Source organism: Vitis vinifera, chromosome 13 (genome assembly GCF_030704535.1).
Source record: "Vitis vinifera cultivar Pinot Noir 40024 chromosome 13, ASM3070453v1".
Classification (NCBI taxonomy): Eukaryota; Viridiplantae; Streptophyta; class Magnoliopsida; order Vitales; family Vitaceae; genus Vitis; species Vitis vinifera.
In genome coordinates this window covers 1027347-1043775 of record NC_081817.1, presented here as the reverse complement: position 1 = coordinate 1043775, position 16429 = coordinate 1027347, and the positions used below count along the sequence as shown (strand labels likewise).

Below are 16429 nucleotides of genomic sequence, written 5' to 3'. Positions count from 1 at the left end.
TTTTCATCATTTAAAGATTGATTCGGTTTGGTTTTGATTCCAGTAGACATCAATTCTAAAACTTGATTGAAATTACATCTTTTTACATTCCTATTCATCACTATCCTCACATACCAATCATTGAAATTTTTACCCTATTTGTAACTTCTTGCATGTTGATTAAGAAAAGGATGGGAAGAAAACTAACCAGTTTGTCCCTATGTAGATAAAGCAAATTGCATTTCAAGCTAAAGGAAATTTCTCCCATCTTTTTGTGAACTGCTCTGTAATCTTTTTATTTTTTATTTGATTGATTGATTTATTTATTTTTAAAATTTTAAGAATCGGTTAAAGCCATGACTCATTGACGCCATTGACGCCATTGACGGGAAGCTGAAAGGAAACTAAGGGAGTAAATGGGAAAAAGAAAGGAAGATTCCAAACCTGCAAAAGTGTTAAATTCATCATTTCCAATGCAATTTAGTCAAATTCCCGCGTCCCTGAAACGTCAAATCCTCATTTCCTTCAAAAACCTTCTCAAACCAATCCACAACGCCTTCAAAAACCTCTTCATCCCAATGTCTCAAGAACAGCTCCAAGCCTCCTCTGCGTCTCCACCACCCTTTGACCCATCACAACCCTCTACTCCAATCTCCTACCCTATCAAAACCCTTCAAGAACTCGAGTCCCGCTCCTATTTCAGCTCCTTTCACTACCCATTTAATGTGGCATCTGTGCCTATTCAATCTGGGTCGTTGCCCAGTAGGCCGAGGATGCTTGTGTGCCATGACATGGCTGGTGGGTACCTTGATGATAAGTGGGTTCAGGGAGGGACTAATGAGGGTGCCTATGCGATATGGCACTGGTATTTGATGGATGTGTTCGTGTATTTTTCGCATAGTCTTGTGACTCTTCCGCCTCCTTGCTGGACTAATGCTGCTCACAAGCATGGTGTTAAGGTATGTGGGCTGTTGATGGCGTGTAAGTGTCCAAATTTGGAGTTAATGGGTCAGTGGTTTTCAGATTGAAGATGGTGATAGAAAGGATAATGACTCGAATTTGATACTGTTTTACATATAAAAATTATTGGGTTTCGGTTAAATCGTTGGGATGACAAATTAGTGGAAGCCCTTATTTGATTTGAGTCTCGCTAAATCAAGATTTGCAAATTCAGTTTTTTGAAATGTTTTGGGAAAATACCGTTGACTTAGTAGATTGAGCTGATTTAATAACCTAAGGAATTGTGTGGCTGACATTATTAGTCAAGTATGAGAGATGATTGCCTTACTTGAATTGGTCTGGGGTTGATTTCAACAGAGGAACGAGTGTAGATTGTGAATTGAGCAAGTTGTCGGTCAATTATTTTTTTTTGTGGCTTTTGCGAAGTTAAACAAATGAAAAGCACTGGTTCATTCTTTTTTGGAAGTACTTTTTACTGAATGATTTGTGGTAGGGTAAAGGGAAATTCTTTGAGATTGAAGCAAAAGTGATAACTATGTTAGTCAGGTGCGGGCGTTCCACTATGGCTTGCCCCACAAAAGAAGAATAAAGTTTTTCGTAGAATTGTTTTGGCCTTTATCTGCAAGAGTTCAACTAGAAAGATAAATAACTGAATGGTATTCTGTACAGAGATGGATAATTGATTTATAGTCCATCAGCAGAAGTAGAACTTACTTTGTAAGCATTACATGACTCTTTCCTATTCTTTTGCTAACTTACAAACTGGGTAATAGGACAAGTAAAATGCTTTAGAAGACTGAATTTTATCAGCAAGCCTGGATTATCCTCTGTTTGTTGTCTTAATTCTTAAGCAAAGGGGTGCAACGCTTTACACTTGAAAAATTGTCAAAACACTCCTTGCGGTATGTCATGGGTGATGGTAATTCTGTTGTCTCACTGCTTTAGAGTTTGGACATGCTTCATCATCATGCATCTTGTATGCCTTTTCTGTTATATTTGTTGTCCCTTTGTTCTAACTTTCTGTTTGGGTTGATGGATTTTGTTAACTGGAGACGTCGATGAATTTTTGGGCTATGTCCTTTTTCACTCTAGAGTCATGTTTGGCTTTTATTACATGAATGGAAGAAAGTATCTCCGTGTATAATAGTTTTTTGTGCCTCTCGTATTAAGGTATTGGGAACCTTCATCACAGAATGGGATGAAGGAAGAGCCATTTGCAATGCACTGCTATCAACAAAGGAGTCTGCTCAAATGTATGCTGAGCGCTTAACAGAGCTTGCTGTTGCTTTGGGCTTTGATGGGTGGCTGGTATGTTTTATGAAATCTGTAGGCTTTATAATCTTTGCCTTTTCATCGTTGAGTTTCAAGTTCTTGTCATGATTGGCATTAAACAGCTTGACAGGGTGTGCCCATTCCTGTATTTACTAGTGATGCATATGTGCACTGCTATCATTAATCCTCTTTTCTTTGGTGGAGTTCATGTTCTTTTTAGTGAATATGCTTGTTTAAATATTTTATAGTTTGGGCAACCTGAGCATTCTTTTCAAATCATCTGGTCAAGGAATTTGAATCAAAGCTGGTTTGAAAAAAAAAAAAAAGAAAAAAGAAATTACATTTTGAGGGGAAAAGGATAAAGAAAAATATGAAGGTGAAAGATTAAATGAAGCATTTCCAAAATGGAAGGAATGGAATAGCTCATTTACTGCAAAATATATTGTTGCATTCAGTATTTTATTCTTTTAAATTCTTTCTTTTTTCAGAAGTATTATAAGAGAAAGTGGGAGCTTTTTTTAAGTAGAGGATTAAAAAAAAAAAAAAAAAGATAATTGCAATTTAACATTTAAAAAAAAAAATTCCTATATTGATTGAATGAAAAATACAAAGAAAGACAAGCAATCCTTTGAAGATGTACCATAGTTTCTCAATTATTAGTGATATAGGAAGTGTTACTTGCAGATCAATATGGAAGTTGCATTGGCTAAAGGGCAAATCCCTAATCTGAAAGAATTTGTCAGCCATTTAACCCAGACCATGCACTCTTCAATGCCTGGATCTTTAGTTATATGGTGAGCCCTATGGGATTTTTGCTATTATAGTTAAGTTTTTGTTACAGTGAAATAATTTTTTTCACTATTGTTGGCTATGCAGGTATGATAGCGTCACCATTGATAGTAGTCTTGAGTGGCAAGATCAACTGAACAACAAGAATAAACCTTTCTTTGATATATGTGATGGCATTTTTATAAACTACACGTGGGCGGTATTTCCTTTTCTTTTTCTCCTAGTTGGAAGTTTGGCTTCACTTCCATTTTCTTTGAATACAGATTCTCTTATGTCTGATACAGGAAAGCTATCCAAAGATTTCAGCTGATGCTGCTGGTGATAGAAAGTTTGATGTGTACATGGGTATTGATGTTTTTGGAAGGAATACCTATGGTGGTGGACAATGGAATGTATGTATGATGTCCCAACCTGTTAAAAGTGTAACAGCTTTTGTGTTTTGCCCCAAATATCTTTATTTGGAATGATAAAAAAATTTGTAAGGATCATTCAACTTTTAGAACTCTTTGAATTTCAGACAAATGTTGCACTTGATTTGCTGAAGAAAGAAGAAGTGTCAGCTGCCATATTTGCACCTGGATGGGTCTATGAAACCAAGCAACCACCTGATTTTCAGACTGCACAGAATCGGTAATGTACACATCTCTTATTGCAAACTTCGTAAAATTTCATAGTTATTTCACTTTTGATATGTTCTACTTAGTTGGTTGGCCATTCTCTCCAGATTTTTCCTTTTTTTTTTTAGCTAACAGCAAAGATCGAACTTTCCTGTATGAAACATATAACTTAAATGCATTGGCTTCTAACCAAGCTGGCATCAAATTCTTAGTAGGCACCCATATATGCTTTATAATTTGTTGCAGTTGTTTATCTGGATAATGAATCATGACTATCTTGTCCAGTGCATAATCCTTTGATGTTATAGGTTTTCAGAATTTCCAGAGTTTCTTATTGTTTTCTCCAATTGCATGCATTGAATCATGATATGTTCCTGAAGATCAACAGATATTTGTCTGTATCAGATTCTTGTTGTGTTTGCAGCCTTCAAGTCATTTATACTCTTGTTCCCAAGTTGTATATCTAATATTTGCCCTTTTCCTACAGCATACGTTATCATAATCTTTTTGCTTTATGCTTAAAAAGTTATATGAATTTCCTGGAATTATTAAATGTTCCACAAAACCAATAGTTAGCTTTAGAAAAATTTAAATGACAGTGGAAATGTCAATTTTTCTGAAAGTAGGGAAAACGATGATACTAAAACTGATCTATTGTTCAAAAGGAAAGTCAAAACTCATGTAATACCTATGTTGGTTAGCCTGAGAAAAAAATGGGATCTATCTATGAGAATATCTTTCAATTAGATATGGTAGATTAACCACTGGCATAGGGCAGGATAAAGATGTCATGTCTTTATATATTCGTAAGGGAAACTAATGTTTTCACAATTGTGAATTACACATCTGGACTACAATTATACAAGAAATATGTTCTAATTGTTAGAGGGCAGACCCTTTTTATTTTGTATTTTTGTACAACAAACTTCATTATTGTATACTATGGATTTTGCAGTTGGTGGTCTCTTATTGAGAAATCATGGGGAATACAACAAAAATACCCCAGAGTATTGCCATTCTACTCAAATTTTGATCAGGTAGCAACCTTATAGCATTTACATGTTTCTTCTTTCCTTTTTCTGCTGTTTTATATTTTTAAATTAGTAAAGATGCTTCTAGGATGTATCACTCTGAAATGATTTTGCTTTTACTGAGCAAGTTTTCTGGCTTTCTCATTTTGGCTTCAGCAAGTGTTTTGTGAAATTATTGACACCCCTAATAAGAATTTACTTTTACTGCTTCTTACCTGTTTTTCAGATGCCAGGTTACTGGTTATATCTTTCTATAGGGATTTCTATCTAACATCCTCAAATGAGCTTTAAATATTTTTATTGTTAGTCCACATCATCATTTGTGCAATTTGCTTGGTTAAAAATTTTCTGAAAAAACTGAATCTGCCTTGCTTGATTCAGCAAATGAGGCCTTTCAGATGCTGGGCTTTCATCATTTTTAACCCTGACATTGCAAGATTTTAGCAGCAAATATAGGATTTGGGGGAGAAGTCATGGAGAGGGGCCAGACTTCACGTCACACTTCTCATATGTACTGATTTTGTAACTTAACTGTATTTGATATTATTCAGGGTCATGGTTATCATTTTGCAATTGATGCAGTCCAAGTATCAGATACTCCTTGGTGCAACATCTCTTGCCAAAGCTTTCAGGTTTGCAACCAATAAACCTGCAATTTCTCATTTTCTCTCTCCCTCCCTAACAAGCAATTTTGTGTTAGCACCTGCTTTGCTAGTTCACATTTGACTCATTGGTATGATATCTCTTCTGAACACTTCTTGCAGTTCTATTAAAAATTTATATCACTTTCTTCACCATTCATTGCATCTTCACATTTTTATCAACTTCGGAATTTAAAACCTTGTGTAAGCTCTAGCTGTGGAGAAGAAAATTTGAATGCCTTCTTATAAATGTGAATTTTCTTAACAATAGAACAAAAGGAATAGAAGGTATAAACTAGAAAGAACATATCAGAGTGCTTAATCCTGTATGCTAGTCTCAATTGGTGAAATCAAGTGTTAGAAACATCTTAAGGATCGAACTGATTACAAAGATCTGATAGTAAGTTCAATCTTGTAACAGTACAGCAGTTTTTAAGTTCCTGTTTTTAATTGAACATGTCATCTTAATTATTAGTGATGTTTAACTTGTTAGCATGCTCTTTTTTCCCCTTTATCTAACTGATTATTTGTGGCAGCCTTTCCTTGAGTTTTCTGAAGACTCTACCAACACTATTCAAGTCATTGTCAAGTAAGTTTCAATCCTTATACGATTTCTTTCTTCTTTTCAATGTATGGTTTACTATACAACCATGATCTTTCAACTGAAATGCATGAGATATTGGATGCCCACATGGTTCAATCATGTATCTAACTGTAGAAGTTTGACAGCACCAGTTGCTGAAATATGCTTAAAAGATATACAGATTGTACTAGGAAGGTTCAGATGTTTTTCCTCATTTTCTGGGGGTAATCTTGAAGAAGACTGGTCATGACATTCCTGAGGATCCAAAAAAAGGAAAAAAAAAAAAAATCTATATACCATAGATTGATGGTTTGTCCACCACCAAGGACATTGTATGAGTGAACCATCACATGAATGTGTAGCTACCTGATGTCCGCACATGGCTCTTTCAGAACTTTAGAATAACCATTATAAAAAAATGTATTCAGTATGTTTCTTACTATTGGATCTAGACAGTGGCTAGCTTTTTGCCTACGTGCCTGCAACATGGACTAAACAGTGCATTATTTGCTTTGAACGATCTTGATTTTGCACTAGTTTTATTTTCTGTTGTTTGATTTGATATCATTGTTGTGTCTTGGATTAAACATGTTGTAAATGATAGTTCTAAGGAAGCATCTTATAGCGGAGGAGGGAATATCACATTTAAAGGAACTCTTCAAGGAAATGATTATTTCAGGACGAGGCTCTTTCTGGGAGAGATTCTTTTGGGGAATTTACCAGTCCACTTTACATATTCTGTAAGTGATCTCTTTTGTGGATTGAACTTGCCCAAAAAATGAAAACGAAAAAAGGAGTTTCCAAACAATTATCAGATTAGCTTGATGATTAGTTTTTATTTTAATGTTCTGGTGATTCTGTAGCCAACAACAGGATTCATCCAATTTAAATGGTGAAAGGAGAAATCTGTGCCTTCCACTGAAACTGAAACATATAAATTGTTTCCTCCAAAGGGGTGTCTACAGGGTCAAATATCAAACCCCTTGGATAGTTTTAGCATCCATGTTGTATTTGCTATAAAGGATGTGGATAGTCCAGCAAATATTCTGATATATAGCATTATATGAGTGTTTTATGTTGCCATTTTCAATCTATCAGATTTTCTCCGTCAAATCAATGGTGGTTCCAGTTCATTTTTGTCCCATTTTATTCCAAACAATAATAATCATGTAAAGAATTAATCTGAACTGAAATTATTAAATTAAATCTGTCGCATTATTTGCCTGGGAAAGTCTGCCAGAAATAGATACAATTAGTTTTTGTCTTTAAATCCATCCATAAAATGGGTTTGCAGAAAATGGAGCACATGCTGTGAATGATAGCGCGATTTAGTATCAATTTATTTTTTGAATTCATAAAAGCAATCCAAGGCTATTGTTTCTGATGATAACTTCATCTTCTGTAATGTCTCCATTCTGTATGGATTTGTACCTTAAAGCTCCAACTTCTGTATAAACCATAATTGAACGATTTTCATTGTTTTGGACGTCTAGGTTCCATAAATTTACTAAATTGAATCTGAATTCTGTCAGTGTTGACTCAAATTTGAAAGATTCACATTTTCACTATAGTTTTGTTCAAATCCACATTAAGCATCAACACAGCCAGCAGATGTTCTCTTTAAATATGGTTTTTTTTTTTTATAAAAAAAAAAAAATGTGCATACCATTTTTGTTTAAACTGGTCTGAGGAATATTTGTTTCATCATCATGGTTTTCATATCATTTTGTGTTACTTTCATGTCTGCCTGAGAAGGTTACATTTTCTTATCACTTACAAAAAAATTTCTTTTTAACATAATGGCTTAGATTCCAATCACAGTGGTGAATCTTTAGCTTGACTTACAGTAGAATTCTTGATCACTGTTTCTATGTCATCAAATGGTTACCATATAATCTACAATATATAAACTGATTAGAAAATTTTACTTCCCAATCCGTTTTCCTCCTTTCATCTTAGCTGTTTAATTCCACATTTTATGCAGTTGAAATCAGATAGCAGCTCTCTGGTTGGCCTTTCTCTTGAGTTCTCTTCTACCTTGAATGAGAGAATGTCGGTTCTTCTTGCAGCCCAGGGAAGCACATTGCTTACAATGAACCAATTCTCAAGCAAATTCAGCAAAGTGATCATGCCACATAGAGTTGTAAAGATAGAAGCAGCTCCAGGGTGGGTCATACAGGAGAGTAGTATTGCAATGAATGGGTACATATTAACAGAAATTCATGCTGTATGCTACAAGTCAAAGCCTGATTTTATTGACTTGAAATTGAATTCTGGGTCAGATCATCTTGATAATGATTTAGCTCGCAGTCCATCAAATTATTATGCAGTGCTTGGTCATCTCATGGTTAAAACTTCTGATCAGAACCCAGATTTCTTACCCTCTAGTTCATGGCTGGTTGAGGTTCAACATATTAAATGGGCTTCAGATTTGCAGGGAGCCAAGACCCTTAGTGCTAAGATCATTTGGAAATTGAAAGATGGAAATTATTCCATGTCCCAAAACTACAATGTTTATGTTGAGAAACTAGCAAATGAAGAGGTTGGAAATCCTGGTACAATGCTTAAAAGAGAGCAGGAATATCTTGGAGTGGCACAAGTGGAAGCTTTTTATGTTTCTGACTTCGTGGTTCCTTCTGGAACTTCCAGTCTTAAATTCATCATACAAGTATGTGGTACTGATGGAGCTAGCCAGAAGCTAGATGATTCTCCATATTTTCAACTGGATATTGAAGGTCAGTAAATTTGATTGCCTCTTAATTTATGCTCCTCCTTTGTTTTGAGGGATGGTGAATAATGTTGCTTGTTCCTAGCTTATATTGTAACATGAACAAATGACAATAAAAATGGGTAATTATAAAGTACCCTTTACAAAATTGTATGTTTTTCATTGATATTTCATTACTACTGATTTGTCTCTAGATATGAATATGTGGGGATTGCTTTTCAGAACTTGAATCTATTGAATGTGTTTCTAGATATAAATTCTATGGTGATTGTTTCTTGCAACTTGAATTCATCAAACTCTTATCATTTGATCAAATTCACTTCTCTTTTTACTGTATTATGAATGAGATAATAAAATTTAGGGAAAATTGAACTGACCTCCCTTGGGTTAATTATATGGACCTTCACTCTGTTTTCAAAAAATATGTAGACCTTCTGAGGTTTTGGTCAAGCAACATGACCCCTCCCTCCTATCGATATGTAATTAGTTCATTGAGCTTACTGACATTGGTCAAAACTTTTATGAAAGCGTTCGTATTACCCTTCTACCGCATCCTATTCATGCTAAAAACTTCATCATTTTTCCTGTTTTTCAATGAACATTGTCCATTAATCCCTAATATCCATTATTCCTGAACACCCTATATCTTCTAAAGTACTTTTTTCTTCCTTATTTGCATGTATGGACGTATTTGATTTGAAGAAGTGTGATTATCAATTTCTTGCAGAGAAAGAATTGCAGTTAGCCAAGGTGCACAAGTAAACATGATTCAAGGTTAAAGTTGAGTAGTGAGTTGTTTAAAGCTTAGAAAAATTGCAGTCTTTTGCCATTTTGGGAAAATATGATATCGTGATAATGGACTTCAAGATTTTTTTTTTTGGCATCTTTTATGTATAAATTGACATGAATGATCACTCATTAAATAGTTGGGATCTTGGCATTAATTTTTTTAGATTTTCTAGGAGGTTTGCTCCCATCCAAATCTGTGTTTTTGCATAATTCTGGATCTCCATTTGTGTTTGTGGCTTCAGTTGGTTCAATTGATTCTCTTCCATTTCATAATGACAGATTCAATATCATCATCTGGTACCAATGATGATGGGATGAAATTCAGGAACCGAAAATGTGAATGTGGCAAGAAAGCTGTAATAAAATTTTCAAAGTCAAAAAATAGCCCTCAACCCTATTGTTGCTGTCCAACTGATAGTTGTAGCTACTTTGAGTGGTGTTTTTCTACCCAAGATTGTAGAAGGAGCAATGTAAGTGAAACGGATGTGAGTATGATAGCTGAGCTGAGGGAAATTCACAATAATTACAACTTGGTGAAGATTTTGGTTGTTGGGACAATTGTTTGGCTGCTTGGTTATTACCTTTGCTTCTTTTGCTGGTCTTGATGGAATGTAGTCACTTGAATTGGTGAGTATTTAGGATATGAAGGATAGAGATGTGTATGAATAATATGCATGGAGAAATAAGTGGCTGTGAGGTTTAATGCATTCAATTTATATTATGTAATGAATGAATTTGAATATGTATCGTTATTCATTCAGTAACTGCATGTTAGAGAGCACATAGAAGGTGATAGACATATTCATTGTTTAAGTTATTTGCTCCACAAATTAAGGTTTGTATCAGCCAAATGAATTGTCTTGAAGTCCTCTATAAGGAATATAGTTTGGCTCTTTCTCAAACCTCCCATGACTCAAATGACAGATCCTTGGAGGGTACTCCTTCCAGCAGAGAATGAGCAAGTTGTTCAACAAGCTCCTATTGTTGAGTCTTCAGCATTTACCACTGATGCCTAGCTGGAAAGCTGCAACTCTTCCTGAACATGGTGGGTTGATCTGAGCTTGGGATTATAGCTTGATGTGGACATATAGATTATAGCTTTGATTGGATGATTATGGCTCATAAAATCTGAATTCCTTGGGTTCAGTTGACAAAGTTGAGAAGATTTGGCAGTTAGAGCTTCGACTAGGCTTTAAATAAAGAAAGGGCTTTTCTTGCTCTTTTTTTGTGCGTGTGTGTGTGGTTGGTTGGGAAAGTGATATTTTTTCTTTTAAAATGCTGCATTTTTGGTTACAGTATAAGTGAAGTCAATTTCATTGATTTCCATCTGTTAATTGACATTAGATGAACATGAGGAACAAGATCTAATGGGGGAGGTCGGTGTAATTTCAGAAAACAGAAGGAAGGTCCATGTGAATAGGCCAATCCTAGAAAGCTCATTGTAATTTTCTCGTAAATGTATGGACAACTAATTAATCAAGTGCCTTTGAAGCTTAGATTCCTGCTCCCAACACTCGTGCAAGAGCTGGTAGTCATGGGGAAGACACAAATATGAAACAGATGTGATTGTTTGAGAAGGTGTTTGGGAAACATTGTAAACCCTTTCCTAGCAATCCTGGATCGCTAGGAGGCTATGATACAGAAAGATGAAATATTCAAACATATCAACAAAAGACAACTCCTTTAACAACCACAAATTGTAGACATTGTGTTAGATTTGCATGGTAATATGATCATTGTGCTATGGTGAGTTTTAGATTGTTTTTCTCGAGGATCAATATTCCCTTCTCTTTTTTATTATTTTTTTCACCGATGCGCATGACAAAGAGTAGGGCCATGAGATATAGTAGTTACTACAAAAGTTTTCTTTGTTCATTTGAAACCAGAATTGATTATAGAGAAAAATAACTAGTGGTCTCAAATGCCGATGTTTTGTCAAACAAGACAGGTAGGTGATTCAGTTTACCTGGTCTGTTATATGATCTACAATGTATTAAAGACAAAAAACATATCAAGAATGCAGCTTTGTTTGGTACAGGTGGCAAGAAAGGTCATCATAATCCTTTTGACAGAGATCCTAGTTTAGTTACGTGCAGCAAACATTTAAGATATAGTATTAGTAGGCCTGAGAAAACCTGGCTATGTTCCATGAATGTGCATCTAGAAACTTGGATCTGAAACTAGTTAATAGTCCGAATGATTCAGTTCTCTGGTATGCTCTGCTTGTTTCTAATCATAGGAAAGAACATGAGATATTTGATTTTTGACCCATACTGAGGAAACCTTGGCCTTCTTTTTCCACTAGGCAGATATATTTTAGCAATTATCGGGTTTTGCTTCCCTGGCAAAGTGACATAAGCACGCTGATGTATTTCAGTGATTGAATTAGAGCTAAACGTGTTTTACATTTTTGAAAAAATCAACATAACCACCCTCGTGTTTGACCTGCTGTGATTGAAAAAATGCAGAGAATCTACCCTTGTTTGTTTATCAGTCTTGTCCTTAGAAGGCAAATTTCTTTGCTTGGAATCACTTGCTAGCTTAGCAATCACTTAGGCCATTTATTTTCTATCTTTGTTGAAGCAAAGTGCCTAAGCTCTTTAGTTCAATGAGTATTACTAAAGAAGTAGAGAGGAAAAATCCCTACTGAGGACACCTTGGCCCTTTTTTTCCACAAGGTAGATGTATTTTAGTTATTTATTGTGTTTTGCTTCCCTGGCAAAGTGATAAGGACGGTGATGTGTTTCAGCAGTAGGATTGGGGTCCAACGTGTTTTACATTTCTGGACAAAGAACAGGAGCACCCTAGTGTTTGACGTACTGTGATTGAAAATATGCAGAGAAGTGAGCCTTCTATTATTCTATCCCCTAAAAGGCAGAGTTCTTTTGTTTGGAATGACTCGTTAGCTTAGCAATCACTTAGGCTGCTTCTCTCTCTTTTTTCTGTTGAAGCAAAGTGCCCAAATGCTTTAGTTTAATGAGTACTACTGGAGAAGTAGAAAGGAAGAAAGAAAGAATAAGATAGAAGGAAACCAAAAGAGGGTGTGATTTGAAAAACCAATCAGCCTTTATTTGAAGGCATTATCCTCGAGCCCTCAAAAAAGAAACAAGGTTTCCACCTTCTTTTCCTCGTGTCCAAGAAGAAACCAAAACCGAGGTTGATAGTTAAATGGAGAACCCTTTGTCTTGTAATGTAGCTTTCATTGATTTACCCTTTTTTTATTGATTTTCACTTCCACTACCTTCTCCTAATCCCACTATAGAAAATTCATGTGCTAAACCTTCTAGCTTTGATTTCTAGTCTCAACCTTTTATGTAGAAGCTGCCATGGTTCCACCATATATAAGAAACTTCAAGCAACAAAACTAACCAGGAACCTAAACTGACATCTCTTTGTTATGAAACTAACTATAGCATTGCCTAAGAAGTTTCAAGTTTTTTGAGTGAAGATTTTGCAATGATTGTGTGGAGGAAAAGTAGGGTACCATCCTTGTGTCCTGGCATGCTGATACTTGTATTCAACTTACGTTTGATTCATATTTGTTCTTTTCATTGAATTCTGTTAATCACTGCTGTTTCACCTGAATGAACGTATCTGGATTACTCAAAATGATCATGCATGACCTCATTTAATCCTCATTTTTCCTGTACTTGAATAGACTAGAAATGATCACATTACTCTGTCTTAATCTTTCTTTTTGAAATCTCTGAATTATTGATGCCCGCGTCAACATTTTCCAGATGTTTTTTGACAGGATGGCATGAATGAATGGGATGATTAGGATGATGTAAAGATTACTCAAACCAACTTTATGCTGGAAAACACCTTTTAACTAGGGGAGAACTTTATGGTAGATAGGTTAACTTTATGGTGGGAAAAGATTTGAATCACTTTTATTTAACGTTAATAGTATTGATTAACTGATAAATCAGTTAAAACCAGTAGTAAAGAATGAAAGAAACCTCAAGAAAGAAGTAGAAAACCCCAGATGTGAACTGAAAAGTAGCTACAAGAGAACTTTCTAATGAATTAAGTGGTAGAGAGGAAAAAAGGGTCTCACTGTTGAGAGCCCATTACAGCTAAGAATGGTTAAAAAGGAGGGGACTAAAACCAAAAAGTTAGAAGGATAAGAAGTCTTTGACAGAGATGGAAGAATTAAAAGCTCCTGGATTTTGACTTGGGAAATGCTTCCACAATAAACAAATCCGGGGAGGAATCTTTCATTCAGTTGTGTTGCCTTGTCTTTGTTTTTTTCTTCACTACATAAAACAATACACTGATTCGACACATAATTGGATTGAGAGATGGATTTAGAAATTAAAATTCAGATAAATAGTAGGTGAAGAAGGAAAAAATCATCGTCTTGTGTACTTGCCATGAACTGAGCAGTCCCTTGCACTGCCCCCCACGTGAATCCACTGGAACAAGTTGTGATCTGCTGCCATTTGGCAGTATCCCACTTCCAACCATTTTCCTTTTCACTGAAACATTTTCCATATTTGTTATTGGAGGTTTGAGAAATGGGAAACAGATAAGAAATGGAATTCAAAACACAAAGGAAAAACATTTGACGTTTCATCTTAACGGTAATGAACATGTTTTGGGTGTTTCCGGAAACATGTTTTCCATACACTTCTGGATTATCCTAACATTTCCCACTAGTTTAAGAAATGGGTTTTCCATGAAAGCCCCAAATTTTACCCCCATATTGAAGTTGAAGCAGATCATATCCATAAAATGCTTAACCCAAAAACCCTAACCATTTTCTCAGGCAAAAATCTAGCAATTTCTGGATTTTGCAATCCATGGAATAGTGGAAAATTTGGAACAACTGTAGATGAGTCCTGGATGATGAGCTACAAGTTCAAGACTTAATGTCTCAGATACTTAAGGACACAAGCCCTCCACTCTCACTGAAGCTTTAATTTTATATTAAGAGATAATTGTTTAACAAAGGCTGCTCAGAACTCTTCCAACTTACTCCACTTACTCACATGCCAGCGTTGACCCCATCTTCCTACCCTTGTTTCTTAATATTCTTAATTTTATATAACAAGTGAAAAAACTACTATATGTTTAAGCAGATTGTAGGTGATTTCCCTTGTTTCTTAATATTCTTAATTTTATATAACAAGTGAAAACTGATCCGTGTTTACACGGATTGTTGATAAACTTTGTTTTTGACTTGCTTTTTCGACCGATATAAATGTAATGTCATATCATATCACGAAAGGATCTTATAAAAGGTTTCACGATGAGACGGTGAGATCCAAAGGAAAAAAAGGTTGATTTTATTAGAAAACCATGCCATGTCGATTACATTACTATGTGCTTACACGGTTTATTTAATACCTAAATTTTTTCGATCAAACTGTTTCTTTGAAAGATACAATATCACGTCATACCATGTCATGTCACGGGGACTTTTTGTAGGAGAGTTTGAGGACGAAGAAGAATGAGGAACGAGGAATGGTATGAAAGCAAAGAAGGAATTGATTTTATTACGAAACCATGTCATGGCTAAAGAGGCTCTCTCGCTTGAGAGAGTCATGGATTACACTACTACTTGAAGCGAAATTTAGGTACTCAGGGAGGGCGTCGTGGAGGAAAAACGATTTTCCGTCGTCTCCGTCGCCGGCAGCGGCGGTTTGATGGGCTGCTGGTATCTCCACCTGCTCTTGCTGCATCTGGATGCAGAATATCTCGGCTTGAGCCACGGCCAGCTGCATTTGGAGCTGAGAAACCTGAGTCTGCAGGTATGATATGGCTCCGACACACCCGTAAACCGGGTCTCTAACTCTCGCATTCGCCTCGTATACTAGACTGCTCACTGCATCTGCTCTCTGATGAACCGGCAGCTCCTGGAAAACACCCCAAAAACAAGCGTAAGCTCATAGGCTACGCCATATATATGTATATAGCTTCAGAGAATGTGAATATGGATGTTACCTGCAGCATTTTGCTGACATTGCTGGCGCCGAAGACCTTGTGAACGATGGAGAACTTGTGGGGGTCGTCCGAAGGGAAGTAGGGGGCGAAGATGCAGTCCTTGGCGCATCGGCGGCGGAGGAGCTTGCAGGAGGCGCAGGGTGAATTTCCGCCCATTGAAGAAGGAGAGGAGCGTGGGAGAAAGGCGAGAAGGGAAGAAGGGTTGGAGAAAGAAGGCCTTGGGAGAATCGGAATGGAGGGGATATATTTATAATAGCCGTGGGTGAAGAATGGTATTAGATCAAGTAAGAAAAGTCAAAATAATTAAATTGATTAATTAATGACTTCGATCATTAATAAATGAATGATTAATTATATTATATTACTGTTATGTATACGATATCTTAGATGAGACAATACTTAACTAGCTAGCATTGCGTTTTCATTATTAACCATATTCAAATTGGATGATCAGAATTTTGGGTTGAATTGCTGCTTTTTCCAAAAACAATATTTAAATTAATTATTTTTAGTTTTTTTCTTCTTCTTTTTTAAATTGGTTTGAAGTTGTCTTTTGAAAATATAAAAATTTTAAATTACAATTTCGATTCGTGATTTTGAAATGCGTAATAAAATCTTAATTTAAAAAATAAGTGTATTTTAATGGTCACAAGATTAATTGCAATCAAAATATCGAAAATTATTATAAAGTAATTTCATTCATCTCCCCGATATTTTAGTTAAATATATTTAATTATCATTAATTTAAATTTATATTAAATACTAGGAGATATAATTTTAAGGCATTGTTTGGACTCTAAAAGTAATGATTTTTTTTCCACTTTGTTATGACAAAAAAAAAAAAAAAAAAGTAGTGAAATGAGAAACAAGACAGTGAGAATTTGAAGAAAATTATCTCCGTATTTAAGGATTTTTTTCAAAAAAATAAAATAAAGCTTTGTTGTGGCCATGCTGGCCTTATGTGGGCCCATGTGCCTTTGAATATGCCTGCATTGAACATTGTTTGAAAGCAACAGCTCTTTGAATTATTTATTTTTTTTGTTTTATCTCCAATCTCCCCTCCAATCTTTGTTTTGTTCCTTCTAATTATT

At 35.4% G+C, this 16429-nt stretch overlaps 2 protein-coding genes across 7 annotated transcripts; one reads left to right on the top strand and one right to left on the bottom strand.

Moving 5' to 3' along the window:
• Window positions 1-242: 242 nt before the first annotated feature.
• On the top strand, window positions 243-14907 carry LOC100265715 (cytosolic endo-beta-N-acetylglucosaminidase 1). 6 transcript variants are annotated; one of them, XM_010659919.3, is made up of 12 exons: window positions 243-938; window positions 2110-2247; window positions 2896-3005; window positions 3088-3199; window positions 3285-3392; window positions 3518-3630; window positions 4573-4654; window positions 5200-5280; window positions 5826-5878; window positions 6477-6612; window positions 7857-8607; window positions 9669-10271. In XM_010659919.3, exons 1-12 carry the CDS (start codon window positions 396-398, stop codon window positions 9992-9994), a joined length of 2553 nt encoding a protein of 850 aa, XP_010658221.1. In that variant the 5' UTR covers window positions 243-395; the 3' UTR covers window positions 9995-10271. The 6 variants fall into 6 exon arrangements, with proteins under 6 accessions (XP_010658221.1, XP_019079774.1, XP_019079775.1 ...); XM_019224229.2 differs by lacking the exon at window positions 9669-10271 and adding an exon at window positions 10314-10885 and having other exon boundaries at window positions 246-938; XM_019224230.2 differs by lacking the exon at window positions 9669-10271 and adding an exon at window positions 14823-14907 and having other exon boundaries at window positions 247-938.
• On the bottom strand, window positions 14658-15692 carry LOC100243391 (LOB domain-containing protein 12). The gene is made up of 2 exons (XM_010659923.3): window positions 15339-15692; window positions 14658-15250 (listed from the first exon to the last, which is right to left on the bottom strand). The coding sequence occupies exons 1-2, from the start codon at window positions 15492-15494 to the stop codon at window positions 14891-14893; spliced, it is 516 nt and encodes a 171-aa protein (XP_010658225.1). The 5' UTR covers window positions 15495-15692; the 3' UTR covers window positions 14658-14890.
• Between the last annotated feature and the right edge of the window lie 737 nt (window positions 15693-16429).